At 36.1% G+C, this 21,684-nt stretch overlaps 1 protein-coding gene across 1 annotated transcript in view; it reads right to left on the bottom strand.

Moving 5' to 3' along the window:
* Positions 1–21,684, bottom strand: part of DOK6 (docking protein 6) — a 369,110-nt gene that overhangs the window by 124,586 nt on the left and 222,840 nt on the right. Inside the window, exon 5 of the mRNA XM_047828764.1 lies at positions 14,913–15,102. Coding sequence (XP_047684720.1) covers positions 14,913–15,102 — 190 coding nt within the window. The remainder of the gene's footprint in view (positions 1–14,912; positions 15,103–21,684) is intronic.

Genomic DNA, 21,684 nt, shown 5'->3' with positions numbered 1-21,684 from the left:
AGTCGAAAAGGGTCCCTTCCTTTGAAGAAATCAACATTCTTCCATGAAAAATGCTAAAGCACCAGACCATGATTTTATAGTTGAGCTGCAGAGTGTAATTAAAAAACAGAGATTGTATTTTAACAAATGTGCTGAATATAAATGATTCTATCTGGGAAAGTGATCACCTCTGGGGGCAATGCACTTATCACTGTTTTGTTCAAGGTATTTTGACTGATTTCCAAAACCCTATTTAAGAGGAAATTTCAAAGTGAGTTAAGGTGTCACTTGGGATCAGTCTTGTGATTCTGGGTTCCTTTATTTTAATGACTGTGATAGACACTCCACAAGGCTCACACCACTGGGAGGCTGGTAGACTGGGAGGAAGGAAGGGCTAAAATGGTCGTTTTTCTTTTCCTTCCTTCCTTCTTTCCTCCCTCTCTCTTTCCTCTTTCTTTCTTTCTTTCTTTCTTTCTTTCTTTCTTTCTTTCTTTCGTATTTTTCAGTTTTGTTGTTGTTGTTTTTCAATTAAATAGCCACAGTCCTGTCAAAATCCCATACAAATGATAATATTTTAGCTCGTCATTAGTCAAATGAGTAAACTTACCACTGATTTGAACGTTAATTTTTTCACTTTTTAAAAATTGAGTTCACTCGTTAAAATAAAATGACCAGACTGATACATGGCCAGTCAAGGCCTCTAGTTTTTTTGGACAGATGTTAAGCCTCTGACAACAAAAGTCTGGGAAGAGAATCAAAATTATAGCTCCACTGACATATTCAAGGTAGTGTTTTCCTTGGTGTTGAATAAATTCTACATAAAGACTCTGGAGTCATCAGTATCTTTATCTGTCACAGTCACACAGTATATTATATACGTGTGATCATGGTAGTAATTAATTCATGAGGTGCATTTTAAGCTAGACCTGTATGTATTTCACTAAACTTTAAAGATTTAGAATTTTTTTTGGTTTGTTTGTTTTTTTAGCACCAGCAAGAGACTAAAGAAAAAAAAAGCAAAATTTTCATGTTGTGAAGAAAATTGAAATTGTGTCAAAATCAGATGTTTTGCAGTAGTTGTTTCTCTATTCCCTTTTAAAGTTTTAAAAAATTATAAATTTACTAAATTAAATAATTTTAATTATCATAAATAAAAGAGAACAGAGTAAACAAAGATTAAAAGGGGGGGGAAGACCTAAATATTTTTAGCAATTTATGTATTCCAAACACTTCTTACAGACATCACAAAATGCTACAATATAGGTATTCTGGTCCTTATTGTCACAAAATAAGGGTGTAAAACCCAGAGACGAAAGTCAATTTGCCACATACATAGAAGAATCCGTATTTTAACGCAAATCTAACAGTTCTATAAAAAGACATGTTCTTCCATTATAATATAACTTTACTAACACATTTCAGGTTTCATGATGCAAATCAAAAGAAATACTTCGGTGGTGAATGTTCCTTGTTTCTAGCAGCAATTACCAATAGATGTTGGAAATTTATCCTACCTTTTGGCACAATATGATTTTAGATTCTTAGAAAAGACTTTAGTGTAAAATGTAGAAAATATATCTCAACACTACCAGATATGAGATTTCTTTTTCCTCCCAACTTCACTGAGGTATAATAGACAAATAAAAAAGGTATATATTTAAGGTATACGATGCACCTCTTTTTTACTAAAACAAATTTTTCGAGCAGTTTTAGGTTCACAGCAAAAATGAGGGAAAGGTACGGATTTCCCATAATACTTCCTGCACCCGCACATGAATAGTCTCCTCCATTATCAACTCCATCACCAGAGTGGTACATTTGCTACAAGTGATGAACTCACACTGAAACCTCATAATCACCCAAAGCCCATAGTTTGCACTAGGGTTTACTTCTGGTGTTGTAGTTTCTTTTGGTTTAGACAAATGTATAATAACATGAATCCATCAATACGGTATCATCCAGAGGATTTTTAATACTTTAAAAAAGTGTTCAGCCTGTTCATCCCCTAAACCCTGGCAACCACCACTCTTTTTTACTGTGTCATTGTTCTGCTTTTCCAGAATGTCATATAGTTGGAATTATATGGTATGCAGTTTTTCAAATTAAATTTCACTTACTAATGTGCGATTTAAGGTCTCTCCATGTCTTTTCATTGCTTCTTAGTTCATTTCTTGTCAGTTCTGAAAAGTCTTCCATTGTTTGGATGTACTGCATATTTTTTAATCCATTCACCTACTGAAAGGACGTCCTGGTTGCTTCCAAGTTTTGGAAATCATGAATCAGGCTGCTTTCAACATCATGTGCAGGGTTGTGACCAGACCTCCATTTTCAACTCCTTTGGATAGTTGAAGTCAACCAAGGAGTTGACTTGTGGGTTGTACAGTAAGGGTATGTTTGGTTTTATAAGATGCAGCCCAATTGGCCTCTAACATGGTTGTACCATTTTGCTTTCCCGTCAGCAACGAAAGAGAGCTCCTGTTGCTTCACATCCTTGCCAGCATTCAGGATTTTGGTCATTTTAACAGGTGTGTAGTGATAGGTAATTGTTTTAATTTGCATGCTCCTGAGGACATATGATATGGAGCACCTTTCCAAACGCTTATTTGCCATCTGTATGTTTTTATATCTTCTTTAATGAAGTGTCTGTTAAGGTCTTTGTGTCTATTTTTCAACTGGGTTTTGTTTTCTTCTTATTAACCTTTAACAGTTCTTTGGATAACATAGTCCTTTATCAGATGTGTCCTTTGCAAATGGGTTCTCTCAGTTTGTGGCTTGTCTTCTCATTCTCTTGACATCATCTCTTGAAGAGTATAAATTTTTAGTTTTCATGAGGTCTAGCTTATCATTGTTTCTTTCATGGATCCTGCTTTTGGTGTTGTGCTTACGATGTGATATGTAATTGGGCCTACAATGTGCCTACAATGACCCAAGATCATTGAGGCGTTCTCCTATGTTATCTTCTAGGAGTTGCATGGTTTTGCATTTTATGTTTAGGTCTATGATCCATTTTTGAGTTAATTTTTTTAAAGTGTATAAATTCCATTTCTATTGTCTTGTCATGTCCATTGTCACAGATCAGTTGACTATACTTATGTGGGTCAATTTCTGAGCTATCCACTCTGATCCATTGATTTTTTTTGTACTTTTTCATTAAAATCGCAGTGTCTTAATTACTTTAGCTTTATAGGAAGTCCTGAAGCTGGGCAGTGTCAGTATGCCAACTTTGTTCTTTTTCTTCAATATTGTGTTGGCTATTGTAACTATTTTTAGGTATCTGCCTAGTGGTGGTAAACATTCATAATATTCTGCAACCATCACCACAAATGCATTCTTATAACTCTTTTCATTCTGTAATTTGAAACTCTATATCCCTTAAGCAATAACTCCCCATTCCTTCTCCCCCAGCTCCTGGCAACCACTATTCAATTTTCTGCCTCTATGATTTTGGCTACTCTAAGTACCTCATATAAGTGGAATCATATAGTAATTATCTTTTAGTGACTGGCTTAATCCACTTAGCATAATTTGCTCAAGGTTCACTTACATTGGAATAGATATCAGATTTTCTTCCTTTTTAAGGCTGAATAATACTCCATTGCATGTATATACCACATTTTTAAAATCCATATATCCATCACTGAGTAGTGGGTTGCTTCCAGATTTTAGCTGTTATGAATAATGCCCCTATCACCATACATGTACAAATATCTCTTTGACATCCTACTATCAATTCTTTTGGGTATAGACTCAGAAGTATAATTGCTGGATCATATGGTAGTTATATTTTCAATATTTTGAGGAACCTCCATACAGTTCTGTATAGCTGCTCTACCATTTTCCATTCCTATCAACAGTGCACAAGCGTTCCAATTTGTTTTTGTTTTGTTTTGTTTTGATTGGTTTGATATAGCACCCCTGATGGGTGTGAGGTGATATCTTACTGCAGTTTTCATTTGCATTTCCTAAAGACTAGTGATATTGAGTATTTTTTCATGTACTTATTGGTCATTTATATATATTCTTTGGAGAAATGTCTGTTCAAGTCTTTTGCCCATTTTAACAATTGGCTTGTTTTGTTGTTGAGTTTTAGAAGTTCTCCATATATTCTGGATTATATAATCCCTCATTGGAGGTATGATTTGTAATTATTTTCTCTCATTCTGTGAGCTGCCTTTTATTCTGTTTATATTGTCTTTTTATACACAAATTCTTCAAATTTTCATTAAATCCAATTTGTCTCTCAGAGCCCGACCTGGAGCTTGAAATCACGAGCTGTGAGATCATGATCTGAGCTGAAGTTGGATGCCTAACAGACTGAGCCACCCAGGCATCCCTCAGATGCAGGGCTTTTTAATGAACATATATTTTTATTTTTCTTGAGGAAATAACTCAGGAGCAGGATTGCTTGGTCATATGTGAAGTATATGTTTAATTTTACATAAAAATACGCCCAAATTGCTTTCCTAAATGGGTATATCATTTTACATTCCCACCAACACATATATGAGGACCTTCTTGTTAACACTTGGTATTAGCAGATTTTTTTTTAAATTTTAGCCATTATAATAAGTAGATATTTGTATCTCATTGTGGGTTTTATTTGTATTTCCCTAATGACTAATTAGGTTTGGCAACTTTTAGTGTGATTATTGGTCAAACAAATACCTCCTTTGACAAAATGTCTGCGCAAATCTTTTGCCGATTTTTTAAATTACAGGTTGTATGTTTGCTTATTACTAAATTTCGAAGTTCTCTATATTCTGGATACAAATTCTTTGTCAAATATGTGACTTCTAAATCTTTCTCTAGAACTATGTCTTATCTTTTCATTCCCTTAAAAGTGTCTTTTGCAGAGCCAAGTTTTAAATTTTGATACAGTTCAGGGGTGGCTGGGTGGCTTAGTCATTTAAGTGTCAGACTTTGGCTCAGGTCATGATCTCAGGGTTCATGGGTCTGAGCCCCACATCAGTCTCTGTGCTGGCAGCTCAGAGACTGGAGCCTGCTTCAGATTCTGGGTCTCCCTCTCTCTCTCTCTGCCTTCCCCTGCTCATGCTCTGTGTCTGAAAAATAAATAAATGTTAAAAGAAATTTTTTAGGAGCGCTGGGTGGGTCAGTTGGTTGAGCATCTAACTTCAGCTCAGGTCATGATCTCACAGTTCATGAGTGTGAGCCCCACATCGGGCTCTGTGCTGACAGCTCAGAGCCTGGAGCCTGCTTCAGATTCTGTGTCTCCCTTTCTCTCTGCCCCTCCCCAACTTATGCGTGCGTGCATCCACGCTCTCTCTCTCTCTCTCAGAAATAAACATTAATAGATAAATACATAAATAAAAAAAGATTTTTTTAAAAATTTTATACAGTTCATGGGGCGCCTGGGTGGCGCAGTCGGTTAAGCGTCCGACTTCAGCCAGGTCACGATCTCGCGGTCCGTGAGTTCGAGCCCCGCGTCAGGCTCTGGGCTGATGGCGCAGAGCCTGGAGCCTGTTTCCGATTCTGTGTCTCCCTCTCTCTCTGCCCCTCCCCCGTTCATGCTCTCTCTCTGTCCAAAAAATAAATAAACGTTGAAAAAAAAAGTTAAAAAAAATTTTTTATACAGTTCAGTTTATATATATATATATATTTATCTTATTTATATATATTATATGTTATATATATTTTATATATTTTTATATATAACATTTATATATATATTTATATTTATACATATATATATTTTTTTTAGGTCATGGTTTGGTGTTATATTGAAGAGCTCTCTGTCTTATCTTTCCTTTTAACTAATTGGTCATGCATTAGAGAAGGAAGGACCTCTCTCTGCATTCATGAACAAAATGGTTTAGGAATAAATTATGTCTACCTGTGACATCACAGAATCCTTGCTTATAGCACACATAACTGCTTCCATTAACCATCTTACCAAAGGAGTCACATTACCATAAGTATTGTTTTACATTTTTAATTGTTAAAATCTGTAACCAGATTTTCCCTAAGCTTCCAAATAAAGACAATGTTATCAAAGTTAGTTAAGACATATATTTTAAGCACCAGTTTTGTTATAGTAAGCATTATGCTGAAGAGGGAGGTTATGTTTTGAACAATAATTTTCTAAAAAAGGATTTGGGGCTTCACTTGAATTTCGTTATGCAGCCATTTGAACTCATTCTGATGTTTGCTTGTAATATTTATGAGGTTATATGAAGTGCAGATGCCACATCAGCAGTTAAAAACATAATTTTGCCTTCCACAGGATAAAATGGCACACAATCCTGAATCCTATGACTTCCTCTGCAGGTCTGGATGTCTTTTCTGGGTTTTTTTTTTTTTTTTTTGAGAAAAATAAGCTGCATGGTAAATTGGTGGTTTTTTACTCTCAAAATGCAAACTTATAATCATTATGGTACAAGAGCAATTGCTCTAAGCTGGCATGACACTGTGAATGCATCTCCCAAACGCCATGCTTCTCCAGGAACAATTCGCACCGAAAGCTTCCTGGTCTTTGTTCTCCTGTTCCCATGCCTGCCATGTACTCCCTCAAGTTCACGGTGTAGGATCATAATCATGAGGATGTGTGAGGTATGTTCCCCCAGAAAGAATGATCTAGCTCCTCTCCTGTTTATTTTTATATTTTGTTGGTACAGAAGAATTTAACAATGCATTTGAAAAAAGTCTGTCAGTGAAAAAAAGGTATATTTTGGCATATCCAATTTATTACTTTCCAGTACATGCAGTAGTATAAATAAATGGCTAAAAATGGCTACCAAATAATATGCTTTATGCAAAAAAAGCCAATAAAATAAAACCCAGAAAATGCAGATCTTCAAGGTTTGCTGGGATGACTGGCTAGGTCTCACCTGCCAATCTGTCCTTTAAATTGCCTTCATCACCCACTCTCCCTCTCCCCTCCACCCCCCCCCCCCACCCCACCCTGGGTCCTGACTCAGGGAACACAATGTCCTGCTTTTATTTCCCTGGATCAAGCATGGCCAGACTTTCTGTCCTTGGCTTTCTTTCACAAGAGTGGGATTGTCTGAAATTTACAAAATAGATGCCTAGAATAATGGTCAATAGTCCAATTATTAAAGGGCAAAGGACACCCAAATTTAGAGAAGGAAAAAAGTACAAATGAACACTATATACAAGGACAGACCTCCAATCATAAAGATAAAGACCAAAATGAAAAGAACAAAGAGAGATGTCAAAGTCCTTGATTGAAATAGAAACATCTTAAATCATCATTTTAGTGCTTGTGGTTATAGGGTCAAAAAGAGCCGTCTCTTTGCCCCATTAGAGGATGTATGAATTGATATGACTTTCCTTGAAAGCAATTTGCTCTTTTGTGAAGACGTTGAAAACATTCACGTCCTTTGACCCAGTAGGACTTTAAAAAGGCTTTGCTAAGGAAATAATCAGAGATTTGCACAACTTTTCACAGATGGTCAGTGGGGCTTTATTTAGAATAGTTTATTTTGGAAACATCTTAATGTTACATTAATGATGGCATAGCCATATGTGCAGAGGCCACACAGCCATTAGAATCTTGATTTTAAAGGACTCAGAGATGACTTCTCAGTATCATATTAGGTGAAAATGAAGGACAAACATCTTTAGTTACATCAATTTTAAAATATACTGGAAAGAAGTACATCAAGATATTCAAAGCAGTTATCTTAGGATGGAGAAACTATGAGTGAGTTTTAAGCTTTTCTTTCCAACATCTCCTTCAAGTCTGTATTAACTTTTTAATCAGACAATATAGGTATCAAAAAGAATTCTCGATATGAAGGAAAAATGGAGACTGACATAGAGAATATAGAAAGCGTACCACCTGAACAGGTTACAAAAACAGATTTCTGATCTTGTAGTACCTCTCTAGGAATAAAGGCCTAGTTGTACCTCACAGTTTCAAGACTCCCTGTCCAGAGAGTGCCTGAGGCTCTTTTTCCTTCCTTGGCCCCATTCCTTCCAGAGGAAGTATTTTATTATAAAAGTAACAAATGCTTGTTGCCAAACATCCAAACGGCATGAAAGAATATAACATAGACCGATCATAGGCTGGTTAATGTTCTATTTTCTTTTCCCACAATTTGTTTCACATGGAAAACACTGGAGCATAACTTGCAGATAATAATACCAACATTAAAAAAATAAGAATGCCAATATTTCGTAAACAATTCTGTGTGTTTTGACACACGTCAGGATATAGGACATTTTTCGTCACCCCCCCTAGATTTCCTTAGTTGCAGTCCATTCTCTCCCAACCTCAACCTCAGTGCCAGGCAACCACTGATCTGCTTTCTGTCCCTATAAATTAAGTTTTGCCTCTTGTAGGGTTTTCTGGAAATGAAAACATACATATTGCTTAGAATGTTTTTGAGATCCACCTACATTGAGTGTCCCGGGTAGGTGGTATTCTGTTGTGTAACTACATTATAATTTGTCTGTCCACTTATTGGTGGACATTTAAATTGTTTCCAGTTTTGGACTGTTACACATGAAGTTGCTCTGACCCTCCCAACACAAGTATTCATGTGTTGTTTGGGGGCAGTTGGTAGGTAACTATCAGACAAGATTGGGCATGTTCAGGGTGGTATGGCCGCAGACAGTTGATAGGTAAGTATCTAGGAGTAAAATTGCTCTGTCATATGGTGTACGTAAAAAACTGCCAAACTCGTACTTGAAGTGATGTTCTACCTTCCATTCGTATCGGCCATGACACCGAGTCAAGAGCTGTTCCTTCTCGAGTTGACAGTGTCAGGGTTTTGTCATGTTTTCTCTTTTGCTAGAGGGGAGAATATACTGGTGTCTTCTTGTGGTTTTAACCCATATTTCCTCGGGACTCATGATGATAATAAGCATCCTTTCTTGTTTGTACTGTTTATCGGCGTATCTTCTTTTATAACTGGTCCAACATTTTTTTGCCTACTTTATGAATGGATTATTTGCTTCTTATTTTGGGTTGAGAGTTCTTTAAGGATCACAAATATAAACATCGTCAGACACATGATTTATGAATTTTTTTCCCTGTCTAGTGCTTGCTTTTTCATTTTCTATAAGATGTCTTTTAAAGAGTAGATGTTAATTTTGATGAGATTATAAATATTTTTTCTTTGGATTGTGGTTTTGGTTCAGTATTTAAGAAATGTTTGCCTCTTTCCAATCAAAAAGAATGAAATCTTGCCATTTGCAACTACGTGGATGGAACTGGAGGGTATTATGCTAAGTGAAATTAGTCAGTCAGAGAAAGACAAAAATCATATGACTTCACTCATATGAGGACTTTAAGAAAACATAAGGGAAGGGAAACAAAAAGAATATAAAAACAGGGAGGGGGACAAAACAGAAGAGACTCATAAATATGGAGAACAAACTGAGGGTTGCTGGAGGGGTTGTGGGAGGAGGGATGAGCTAAATGGGTAAGGGGCACTAAGGAATCTACTCCCGAAATCATTGTTTCACTATATGCTAACTAATTTGGATGTAAATTAAAAAAAATAATAATAAAATAAAATAAAAGAAATGTTTGCCTATTTCAAGGTTACAAATATTTTCCTCTGTTTTCTGTTATAGATTTTATAATTTTAGTTTTGTTATGTAAATATATATGCATTTGGAGTTTGGTGGAGTGTATTAGCTTGAGCTGCCATAACAAATAACCATGGACAAGGGAGCTTAAAGAATAGACATTTATTTTCACATAATTCTGGAAGCTGGAAGTCCAAGATCAAGGTGTCACTATGGTCAATTTCTGGTGAGGATTCTCTTTGTTTCTTGTAGATGGCCACCTCACATGGCAGGACAGAGAAAGCAGCTTTCTGGTATCTCTTCTTATAAGGACCTTAATCTTACCATGATGCCCCACCCTCATGGTCTCATTTAAACTGAATTGTCTTCCAAAGGCCCCAAAATCTCAGCTCCAAATACCATCACACTTGGGATTAGGGCTTCAATATATGAATATTGCTGTGGGGACGGGGGAGGGGAGCACAATTCAGAATTCAGTCCATGCAAGTGAGGTAAGAGCTGAGGTTCATGTTTCTCCTAATGGGTATCTGGTTGTTCCCACCCCATTTGTTTCTTTTTCACATTAAATTAACACAGCAGATTAGCAAATAAATAAATCGGCCATATATGTAGGTGTCCATTTTGAACTCTTCATTCTTTTCTGGTGATTGTTAGGTCTATTCTTATGTCACTATCACATAGTCTTGATTATTGTGGCTTCATAACAAGGATAAAATAGGGTAGTAGAAATCCATCAGATAGGTTCTTTTCCAAATTGCTTTTGCTACTCTAGGTCTTTTGTAATTCGAAATACCTTTTAGAATCAACTTGACATTTGATTTAGAAAAGTCATTTGGGATTGTTGACATTAAAATGAATGTGCCCATTGATTTGGAGAGGACTGTTATCTTATGAATACAGCGTTTTCCAATTCACAAATGTGGTATATACCTTCATTTATTTTGGTCTTCTTTAATTTCTCTTAGTCATATTTTGTGGTTTTCAATGTATAGGTCTTGCACATATTTCGTTAAAATAACCTATACATATTTCATATTTTTATGAGATTAGAAGAGATATTTAAGACATTTCCCCTTCCAATTATGCATTGCTTATATATAAAATAAAATTGATTTTTGTATATTGACCTTATAGGCTGCAACCATGCTAAATTCACTTCTTAGTTCTAGTAGCTTTTTGTCTAGATTCCTTTAGGTTTTTTCCCTTAATGTACTTAAGGGTAAGGAAGTTTGATTTTCATTGCTCTACACTCTGATTTTCCCGCAGGCAATACTATTGGAGTGTAACTCATTCCAAAGAATTACACACGGTAAATGAGAGAGTTCTTGTATATCTGCTGACTCTTCAATGAAATAGGCACCTAGTAACCCATAAAATTATGCTCCAAGCACCAGTTAGCACAAAGACAGCCGTTCGGTATTTTCCCCTTATTTGTACTCTGAAGTCTTGCTGTACCAGACCCATTTCCGCCTCAAATTCCTGACTCATGACAGGTAACACTGATTTTTATTCTCAGACACTGAGTTTCTAATGATTTTTCCAGCATTTGAATGCCGGCTTCTCCCAAGCTTTTTGCTTGGCTCATCTCTCCCCACATTTCCAGTTTTGGCTAAGGATGTGCCTTAGCAGAGTTCTCTAAGAATAGAGATCTTCAGAGATAAGTAGAAGCTTCGTTCAGAAAGTGGAAAATAAATACATAATTTCTGACAAGCGTACGTAATCATGGTTTCTTAAATGCCCATTGCGTGACAGTACTGTGCTGTGTGCTGCTTTCCGATCACAAACTCACTCAATCTCTACAAATTTATGTAGGAGGTAGAGATGATACTACTTCTAATGCAAAGAAGAAAACTGGAAGCTGTTGACAAGTGACAGAGAACGAGAGCATCTAGTTCTCTCCGATTCCCAGGCACGGAGGAGCTTGGGTGTCAAGATGATTATTAAATATTATTATTTATTAAGAAGTTATTCTGATAAAAAGTGTAGAAAAAAAATTATCTCCTAAACCAACAAAACTAAACAAACAAGAAAACAAAAATAAAACATAAAAGCCTTGAAAACTGTGGTCCTTACCTACTCTGATATGTTTTATTTTTTGATGTATCTTAAAATTATTAAAATTATTAAAATTACATTATTAAAATGTATCTTTTAATGTATCTTAAAATTATTAAATGCCCATCGCGTGACAGTACTGTGCTGTGTGCTGCTTTCCGATCACAAACTCACTCAATCTCTACAAATTTATGTAGGAGGTAGAGATGATACTACTTCTAATGCAAAGAAGAAAACTGGAGCTGTTGACAAGTGACAGAGAACGAGAGCATCTAGTTCTCTCCGATTCCCAGGCACGGAGGAGCTTGGGTGTCAAGATGATTTTTAAATATTATTATTTATTAAGAAGTTATTCTGATAAAAAGTGTAGAAAAAAATTATCTCCTAAACCAACAAAACTAAACAAACAAGAAAACAAAAATAAAACATAAAAGCCTTGAAAACTGTGGTCCTTACCTACTCTGATATGTTTTATTTTTTAATGTATCTTAAAATTATTAAAAATTACCAAGATCATAGAAGACCAATTAATAGTGACTGTCAGATAAACCAAGTTGCACATCAGGTAGTTGGATGTTTTGGTTGAGAATATCAACTTAAACACTGTTGGAAAGCCAGTCTGTTCCCCTTAAAGACTTTGAAGAATCAAGAAAGAAACTGGCAAAAACTAATGTGAACATTTATAAATGGAGTGAAAATTCTCCATAACCGCCATAAAAGAAAAAGAAACCTTACTGTTATTCAAAATCCTGAGAAGATGCCTTCTGAAATGAGGGGATAGACAGGTAACAGTATAGAGGCTCCTCAAAAATTAAAAATGGAAATACCATATGATCTAGTAATCACACCACTGGGTATTTCCAAAGAAAATGAAACCACGAATTCAAAAAGATGTATACACCCCTATATTTAAAACACCATTACTCATAATAGCCAACATGTAGAAGCAACCAAAATGCCCATTCACAGATGAGTGGATAAAGAAGATGTGGTATGTTCCCACCTCCTGCACACTCATATATACACGATAGACTTAGCCTTTATTTATTTTTTTTTTAATTTTTTTTTCAACATTTTTTATTTATTTTTGGGACAGAGAGAGGCAGAGCACGAACAGGGGAGGGGCAGAGAGAGAGGGAGACACAGAATCCGAAACAGGCTCCAGGCTCCGGGCCATCAGCCCAGAGCCTGACGCGGGGCTCGAACTCACGGACCACGAGATCGTGACCTGGCTGAAGTCGGACGCTTAACCGACTGCGCCACCCAGGCGCCCCTAGACTTAGCCTTTAAAAAGAATGAAGTTTTGCCATTTGCAACAAGAATGGACCTAGAGGGTGTTATGCTAAGTGAAATAAGTCAGACAGAAAAAGACAAATGCCATATTATTTCTCTTATATGTGGAATCTAAAAAACAAAACAAAACAAATGAGCAAACACACAAACAAACAAACACCAAACAGACACACAAATACAGAGAACAAACTGGTGGTTGCCAGAAAGCCGTGGGACAGGGAGAATGGAAACAGATGAAGATTAACTTCTGGTTATGAAATAAAGTAAGTGAGTCATGGAAGAAAAGTACAGCACAGGGCATATAGTCAGTAACATTGTAATAACACTATATGATGACAGATGGTGACATGGTGACACCCTTATCATGGTGAGCACTGAGAATGCATGGAATTATCAAATCATTATGTTGTAACCCTGAAACCAATATAACATTGCATGTCAACTATATGTTAATAATAAATAATAAAAAAAAAAAGAAAATAGGAAAATAGGAACACCTAGGAGAAAAATCCAGAGGAGGGAATTTTGGGGGTAATGTTATTAAGTAATGAAAATAAACCATCACTTTTTTTCTATACATACATTAACTTTTATGACCAGTAAAAAAAAGTGTATCGGAAACCTTAGGTCAGTGAGTAAGTTATAATCCCTTTTTCATAACCCTATAAATTTTAAAATAGTATACATGCCCCAAAATATTCATTTTCTTAAGAGAATTATTTCCTAACAGTTATCTAAAATGTGATTACTCTTATTACTGTCAATATCTAGGCAGATTGGAAATGGACAGTTGAGTGAACTCATAACCACTAAGTAACCACAGGATTGGAGCCTCTTAGAGAAATCAGTGTGGTAGAGGGCTTAATATAACCTAGTGCAAAACTGAGTGGTAGAATTACTTCAGCTCAGCTCAGCTTATTTTCTCCTCTCCGCTTAAAATTCTAAAAAATATATGGCCTTGACCTAACCTAGATGGATATTGTCAGAACCTGACCTTGAATAAGTATTTAGTAGTTTTGTAAGAACAAAGTTATGAAATTAAGATTGCTGTATCAAGTACAATAAAACTTTGCTAAAATTATCTTATAATGTCACAGATTCATTTTCAGAATGTGATAAATCATGTCCCCAGTGTGAAGACTGATACGTTAAACATCTCTTATACAGAATCCCCAAATCTAAGTAGGTCTTGTCTTGTATATGTGACAACAATATCACAAAGGGGTAGGGGTCATTGCACAAAGATATTCACTTAGCTGGTTGAAGCTCATGTCTAAACTTCTGTCTGTAAATTGTGATTATGAAACAACCACTCATTTAAAACATTTATGGATTCCAATCATATGCTATAATTAAGAAACCAACATACTTGCTTTTGACACACTGTATTTAAAATCTGTGTTATACATTTCATATGTTACATATTTGAAAATATTTCTTCAGTCACTCTGAATTAACATTTACACTTAATTAATGTTAACATAAAAATCTGGATAAATGAGTACTGGATTAATTTATTGGCAATAATAATATCGGCAATATTAAAATGTAATATTTAAACAATTTAATATAAAACTCCTTTCAAAATTTTTTTTGCTTATAAAGAACTCACAAAAATAAGGCTAGTAGGGACATGTTGAATTTTATGGGAATCCTATTGTACTGATAATATTATTGGATACACTAAAAATATAGTATTGTAATAATATTGCAAACTATATGGCATGATAGAAATAATTATGAAATCAGTTTGAGGCCAGTGTAAAAGACTGAAATTTTTAGAATGGGGTAATTAACCTGTCATAGAATGAACACACTTTATTTAGATTATCAACACGAATCTGAGGAGGGCACCTCCTCTGAGGTTGGAATGACCACTGGGTGTTGTATGGAAACCAATTTGACAATAAATTTCATATTAAAAAAAACAAAAAAGGATCTGGAGAAATTATATATTTGGTCATTTCTACCCTTTCTAAACAGAGTGGTCATGCTGGGCAGATGGACAGAACCTTTCCTTCAGGAGTTTATTTTTCACCCACCCCCTGCTTGTGACACTTAGAGCTTACCTTCCTGACTCAAAGGTGAACCACGTTGAGTCCCGTCCATATCTCCTCAGTGAGCTGAGAGGCCACATCACCAGTTTGACCTTAGCATTGTGGATATCCCAGAGATAGATATTCTCATGAGTGATCTGCATTGTGCATTCGCCATAAATATCCAGATTTGGTGTAGGCATAAGGTATACATTGAATCTCTCTGCAGAGAAACAAAGAATGGTGCAAATTAAGTGAAAACGGGTATGAGTCTTTATGGTCGCACTGTATTAATTTGTGGAACTACCTACAGCCTTCAGAAAACATTACTGTGTCCCTTGGGAACACTGGTACATGGTGCGAAACACTACCTTTTTCCATGTGATGTGTGAGAAAATGAGTTAATTATAATATTTTTTTTCTTTTTAGAGAGAGAATGTGCAATATGGGGAGACGGATGGGGAGAGAGAGAGAGAGAGACAGAGACAGAGACAGAGACAGAGAATCCAAAGCAGGCTCCACACTCAGCACAGAGCCTGATGTAGGGCTCAATCCCATGACCCTGGGATCATGACCTGAGCCAAAATCAAGAGTTGGATGCTCAACAGACAGGGCCACCCAAGCACCCCAGTTAAACTATTCTTAATCAATAATTCATTCACTCACTCATTCTACACTTTGTGTTGCGTTGTGTTCTCTGTGGTGAGGATGAAATGGTGAAATTGTACAATGGAAACATAAGGCTAAAAGCTAAGTGAGGTCTCTGCCAAAATGATGCTTAGTGTCTGCTACTTCACACAATCTTAAATGCAAGCCATATATATAACTCCTGCGAGGAATGTCTTATTTAATTGAAGGAAGAATTTACTCAATTTTACCTTCGTGTTATGAAGCTTTTAATGCACACCTAGACTGACTCTCAAAACACATTGTATTCACAGTCACATTCAGCATATGATAATTGCAGATAGCCATTATTTACTTCTGCAGGACTTCAGATATTGTTTTGTTAAGCAAAACAAACATATATAGCCACTTTCATTCTTGGGTATTCTACAGTTGAAAATCTGACTATCAGGCAACAATCCCAAACCTTGCTTTATAACTTGTGTATCTCAAAGGCTACTGCAAAGTTCCACAGCCCTTGATCCCCATTTAAATGCATCAGATGCACTTTATAAAAAATAAGCTTAGTTCATAAGTTCCAGGCAGCAAAGAACTTGGTATGACCTATAAAATATCCCCAATTCCAAGCACCACATTCTTGGTTTATAGCAAGCAATCAATAAATAAGCATTGGTTAACTTATAGGAATGAAATAAATATATCCCATGACAAATATGCACCACAAGAATTGAGGAATTATAAAAAGAATAATGTCATGATAATAAAAAGTTTAAGAACTGCTGGCAGATACATCTTTGTGAGTTTGAATTTAATTGTGAATTGTGCTTGAAAGGCAGTGCTGTTGAATTAATGATTTTGAGAGGCATAATGGTGCAGCTGCAGTTGAGAAAGGATTGATATGTTTAAGAATGTGCCATCATCCATCATAATGCCACCATTTGAAATACTGAGTGTTTATTGGTACTGAGCTGGAATTGTCTATATAATAGAAAGAATCTTTTCTGTGGCAGGTACTTTGCAGAGAATTGCTTTGCTGATGCCAAAAAACAAAACAAAAAATTCAGATTCCAAATGGGTTAAATTTAATTTAAGCATGATAGCTTGAAATGTAGTAACCAAATGGACCATATTTATATTCAAGTGTCTAGATATTTTTGACCAGAATAATCTAATTCAATTTTTTACTTGGATTATTGACCCATAAAACTAATATGTATATGGATTTCACATTCATATCCTCCAGAAAAGAAAAACAAGATAAATTACATAGCTGAAGCAATGAAGAAAGATCATTGCCCCATTAATTATCTGCAATAAAAAGTATATATATATATATATATATATTCCATAAATCTTAAAATTCTTGTGTACAATCAAAGTCTCAATATTTTGCATTAAAATACATCAGTCACATTGCCACCACATTTCACACACCAATGGGATTACAAGTAGCAGATCAAAGGGGCCTGATCTCATGTAAGAGTATAAATGAAAGTTGGACCCAACAGAATGACTCATGCATACAGATAATGCGTGAATAGAAATCTTTTCTTTGGCCAAGACCCTTTTGATGTTCAGCTTTTACATTTGGAAGTAATCGTATGTCAGTGGCATCTGTTGAGCAGAGGTAAAATACTTTTGTTATAAAAGTGGAATGTAAAACATTCTTCTAAATTCCTTCCTTTCTATCAATTACAGAGTCTGAAGATAGCAACCAAAGAATCATTGCCAACATGCCAAGAAATAACACTTCTTGTAAAATATTGAAATAAACATCATTAACCAATTTTAGTGTTGCTTAAGGCTGCATTGACCCTTGATATTCACACCCATAGTTTGATATCTGAAAAAAAAATCATGTAAAAAAAATAACCCTGACATCATGTGTCCTCGAAATGGATGACACATGAAAAATCACCTATAACCCATGGAGTATTACAGAGGACCCAAAGAACCATTGGATTTTCACCGAAATATCTGTGTGCTCTAATGTAAGCAGATAAAACCTAGAAAAAATAAACAGAGAAAGGGTACAATCATCACAATGGACATTAAAGAAATATGGAACTGGAAAACTGAAAAATAATGAATAATTGAATTTCATACGATTCACATGATATAGGGCTCTAGATGTCAAAATTGGTGAGGTACATTTACAAAAAAATACATAGATATCAGATAACCTGCCCCAAGGGACTCCTTCCTGGGCCAGCTGTAGGTGATATCAAGCAGGTAAAATGTATTGCTGTGACCTTCTTGTCTGCCTTCCACTCCCCCAGGCTTCACACACTTTGCTACCTAGCAACTCATGGTAAGCCCTTCTTGTTAATGTCTAGAATGTGCCAACCTTCCTTTTGATACTATTTCTTTCATCCCACAAAAAGGATTATTCTAAGAAATTTTATTTTTGGTTTTTAAATATTCAAAATCTATTTCATCCTAATGGGTAATTTCCAAGGATTTGAGATTCAATTAAAAAGTATACTAATTTAATCCAGCAGAGAATGAAGGCAGCTCAAGTTATCTAGTAAATTCTTCTTCTTTGATTCCATTTTCATGGAAAAAATCTTCCCACATTTACAAGGAGTAAATCATTTTGTGTCCTTAGTAATGTAAAATATGCTGCTTCACTAAAATTTGTGATGGTTTCCACTGGAAAGACCATTTCAATGTGAAATAGCTAAAATTGCCCCCCCCCCAAAGTGACTTTTTAAACTATTTAACTTTGTGAAATAATTGTATGAGGCAGGTGTTTTAACCACCCTCTTATCATGTCACCTTCTCACATAAGAGCCTACCTTTAGGTTTTACTGCTGAGAGCGCTGGTTTTCAGACATTAAAGTGCATCAAAATTACCTGAAGGGCTTGCTTGAACATAGATTGCGGGGCACACTCCACCCTTCTCATTATTGATACAGTAGGTCCAGGCCGGGCCGTTCAATTTGCATTTCTACTTGTTTCCAGAGGATGTTGATGCCGCTGCCCTGGGGACCACACTATGAGAAATGCTGATGTGAAGAACCCATTTTAGAGTATTGCCAAGGAAGTAGTGGCATCAGAGGAACTACGAGGGATGCTTTGAAAGTGATACTATGTTCCAGTAGAACAAACCAGCACACTTAGTTCAAAGCTGTTCTTTAATTTCTGCTCAAATAGACTAATCCCATCTCTACTGACTCATGACCGATCTGGCAGGAAAGAGTTCTTATGCCAACTGGAACAAAAGAAGTGCGAAGCATAGGAAGAAAGGAGGTCTAGGAGAGTTTTCAATTCATCAAGGTATGTAAGTATATTCCAATTATTTTATTTATTATTATTATTATTATTTTTATTTGAGAGAGAGTATGTGGGGGAGGGGCAGAGGGAGAGAGAGAGAGAATCTTAAGCAGGCTCCACACTCAGCATGAAGCCTGACACAGGGCTAGGTCCCATGATCTTGGGATCATGACCTGAGCTGAAATCAAGAGTTGGATGCCCAACTGACTGAGCCACCCAGGCGCCCCTCTGACTATTTTCTTTTAAGGTAATCAACAATAACAGAACACTGTTAAGACACACTAAACAACACATTTCCAAGCACCCAAAAGAATTAGGAAATAAACTAAGCTGTTTAGTGTATGTGCTGCCGAAGCAGACACAGAAACTAGCTGTTTAAATGCAATATCCTAAACCATGGATAAAAATTCTACCAACATTAAGTCTTGTGAAGACTGCTGAATATGTGAAGAGAGAAATATTTGAAAAGGTTAAATAAAAAAAATATTAGATTAAAATGTACTCAGACATATGGAACTATAGAATTCTAGAGTGGAAAAAAAAATCCCAAACGGTGCCCATGAGATTGTATTTTGAGAAAATTTTGGTTTATATAATGGCCAACATATGAGAAAGCATAATTTAATTTTAAATGGCCCAAAACAATAGCAAGGTGAAGTATTTACAAAACGATTTGTTATGTCCAACAAAGATGCTTCTTACTATTATTGAATCTGCTATTGCATTTACAAGAGCATTTCTACTCTAGGGGTGGATTAAGAGGTCCAAAGGAATAGACTACACCCCAAAAGGCCTGGGACCAGAGTCCAGGTGGGAACCACAAGAACAGTCCAAGGGGACTACAAAACAAGGTTTGGTCGAATTGAATTGGACAAGGTCTGGCAAGAAAGGGTAGCTACACTCAGGAGAAATGGTTCTGGAAAAGGCATAGTGAGACCTCGGGTGATGTGTGAAGACTGAATGGGTCATCAGCTCTGAGAAAGACAGAAACCTTTCTTTCTCAGCCGATGAGGTTTTAAATGGATCTGGTTTGAGGCAGGAACATTCCAACTATAGCTATTAGCTTGAGCCTGACAGGTGGAAAAGAGTGGAGCATGCAGGGGCTGTAGGAAACAGAGCATCAGAGTTACATTTTGTTTTTTTAGCGTTTTATTTATTTTTATTTTTTAAATTATTTTTTTAAGTTTATTTATTTATTTTGAGAGAGAGAGAGAGAGAGAGAGAGAGAGAGAGAGAGAGCGCCTGAGTGAGTGTATGCAGGGGAGGGGCAGAGAGAGAGAATCCCAAGTAGGCTCTGGGCCATCTACATGGATTTGGATGCAGGCCTCGATTCCATGACCCTGGGATTATGACCAGAGCCCAAATCAAGATTCAGATGCTCAACTGACTGAGCCACCCAGGCACCCCAGATCAGAGATGCAAGTTTCTAACATGAAGCAAAACATCATCTAGTGAGTAATAGAATACGACAGGATGATGAACTCTTTGACCAGTTTCTTGATAATTTCCATCTCATAACATTGCAAATGGAAAATTGGTTTTAAAGGAAGAACCATACTGACAACAAACACATGTGCTCCCTTATAATTAATTGGAGTATTTTTTAAATGTTTATTTATTTTTGAGAGCAAGTACAGGTAGGGGAGGGGCAGAGAGAGAGGGGGTCAGAGGATCCAAAGCGGGCTCTGAGCTGACAGCAGAGAACCCAATGTGGGGCTTGAACTCATGAACCCAACCAAGAGATCCTGACCTGAGCTTAAGTCGGATGCTCAACCGCCGAGCCACCCAGGTGCCCTTGGAGTATTCTTTAAAATATAGGCTTTTGGAATGTAGGTATTAAATAATTTTGTGCGTCTAGCACATAGTGAACATTCAGCTCATTGTGGCTGCCCGAACACAAAATCCATCTTTTGCATGTTAGTTACTTAGACTAAATTTGGGAAATGTCTATCGGATGTCAATTCATTCCTTTTTTTTCAAAGAAGGATTCTGATAAGTTTTAATTGTTAGCTGATTGCAGGACACTCATATCCTTTCTATCCATCCCACTTCTCCTGATACTTCAGAAGGTTGGGTCAAAAAAAGGATGGAACATGGAACTAAGTACTATGCCTAAATGTTTGGAAACCAAGAAATCTGTAAATATTAACACCCACCTGGTGTTCCACAGGGAGATGTTAAATTTTACAGGAACTTCAGCGAAGCAGGTGAGTGTGAGCTCCTAATCTTTTACCTTCTCTTCCTTTTAAATTCCAAGCATAGCTCAAAAGGAGAAGCCCCGCAAAGAGAAAAGAATTCTTTAGCTCTTTGGCGACATCCCTAATTTTCTGAATTTCATTTCCAGGATCTTCCAGAGAGTAGAGGCTTATATATTTGTTGAAGTTCATTAGCGAAAATGTGTAGGTATTATTTTAATTAAATAGCTTAAAGAAAATTAATAATTACATCTAATATACATATAAAATAATTACATATATGTAAAAACTGATTTTGTCATGATTAGCAATAGCTATAAATAATTGGTTAATTCATTTATAATTCTGGATTTCACTTAGTTGTTTGTATGAGCCAGTGATTCCTCAAAGTAACACTCACTCTATATGCAACTTACTGCTCACGATAACTTTAAATATTTAAGGGAGAGAGAATTAAATTGTTTTTTTCCAAAATGTCACATGATCAGAAAGGTCACTGTTTATGGAAAGCATTTGTTTAAATTAAATTTATTACTGAAGCTGGTTCATTAAAAGATCCAAACTTTGTTGTCTCATCAAATGCGGAAACGGATCTTGTCTTGTTGGTGACCTTTATCTTCCTTCTCACATGGCCATCATGAACAGCTGTAACCCACATCTTGCAACCTGTCCTCAGACTTATCGTGGTGAGTTTGCATCTCCAAAGT

Source organism: Prionailurus viverrinus, chromosome D3 (genome assembly GCF_022837055.1).
Source record: "Prionailurus viverrinus isolate Anna chromosome D3, UM_Priviv_1.0, whole genome shotgun sequence".
Taxonomy (NCBI): domain Eukaryota; kingdom Metazoa; phylum Chordata; class Mammalia; order Carnivora; family Felidae; genus Prionailurus; species Prionailurus viverrinus.
The sequence above is the reverse complement of the archived record's forward strand: the minus strand, read 5'-3'. Positions and strand labels throughout refer to the sequence as shown.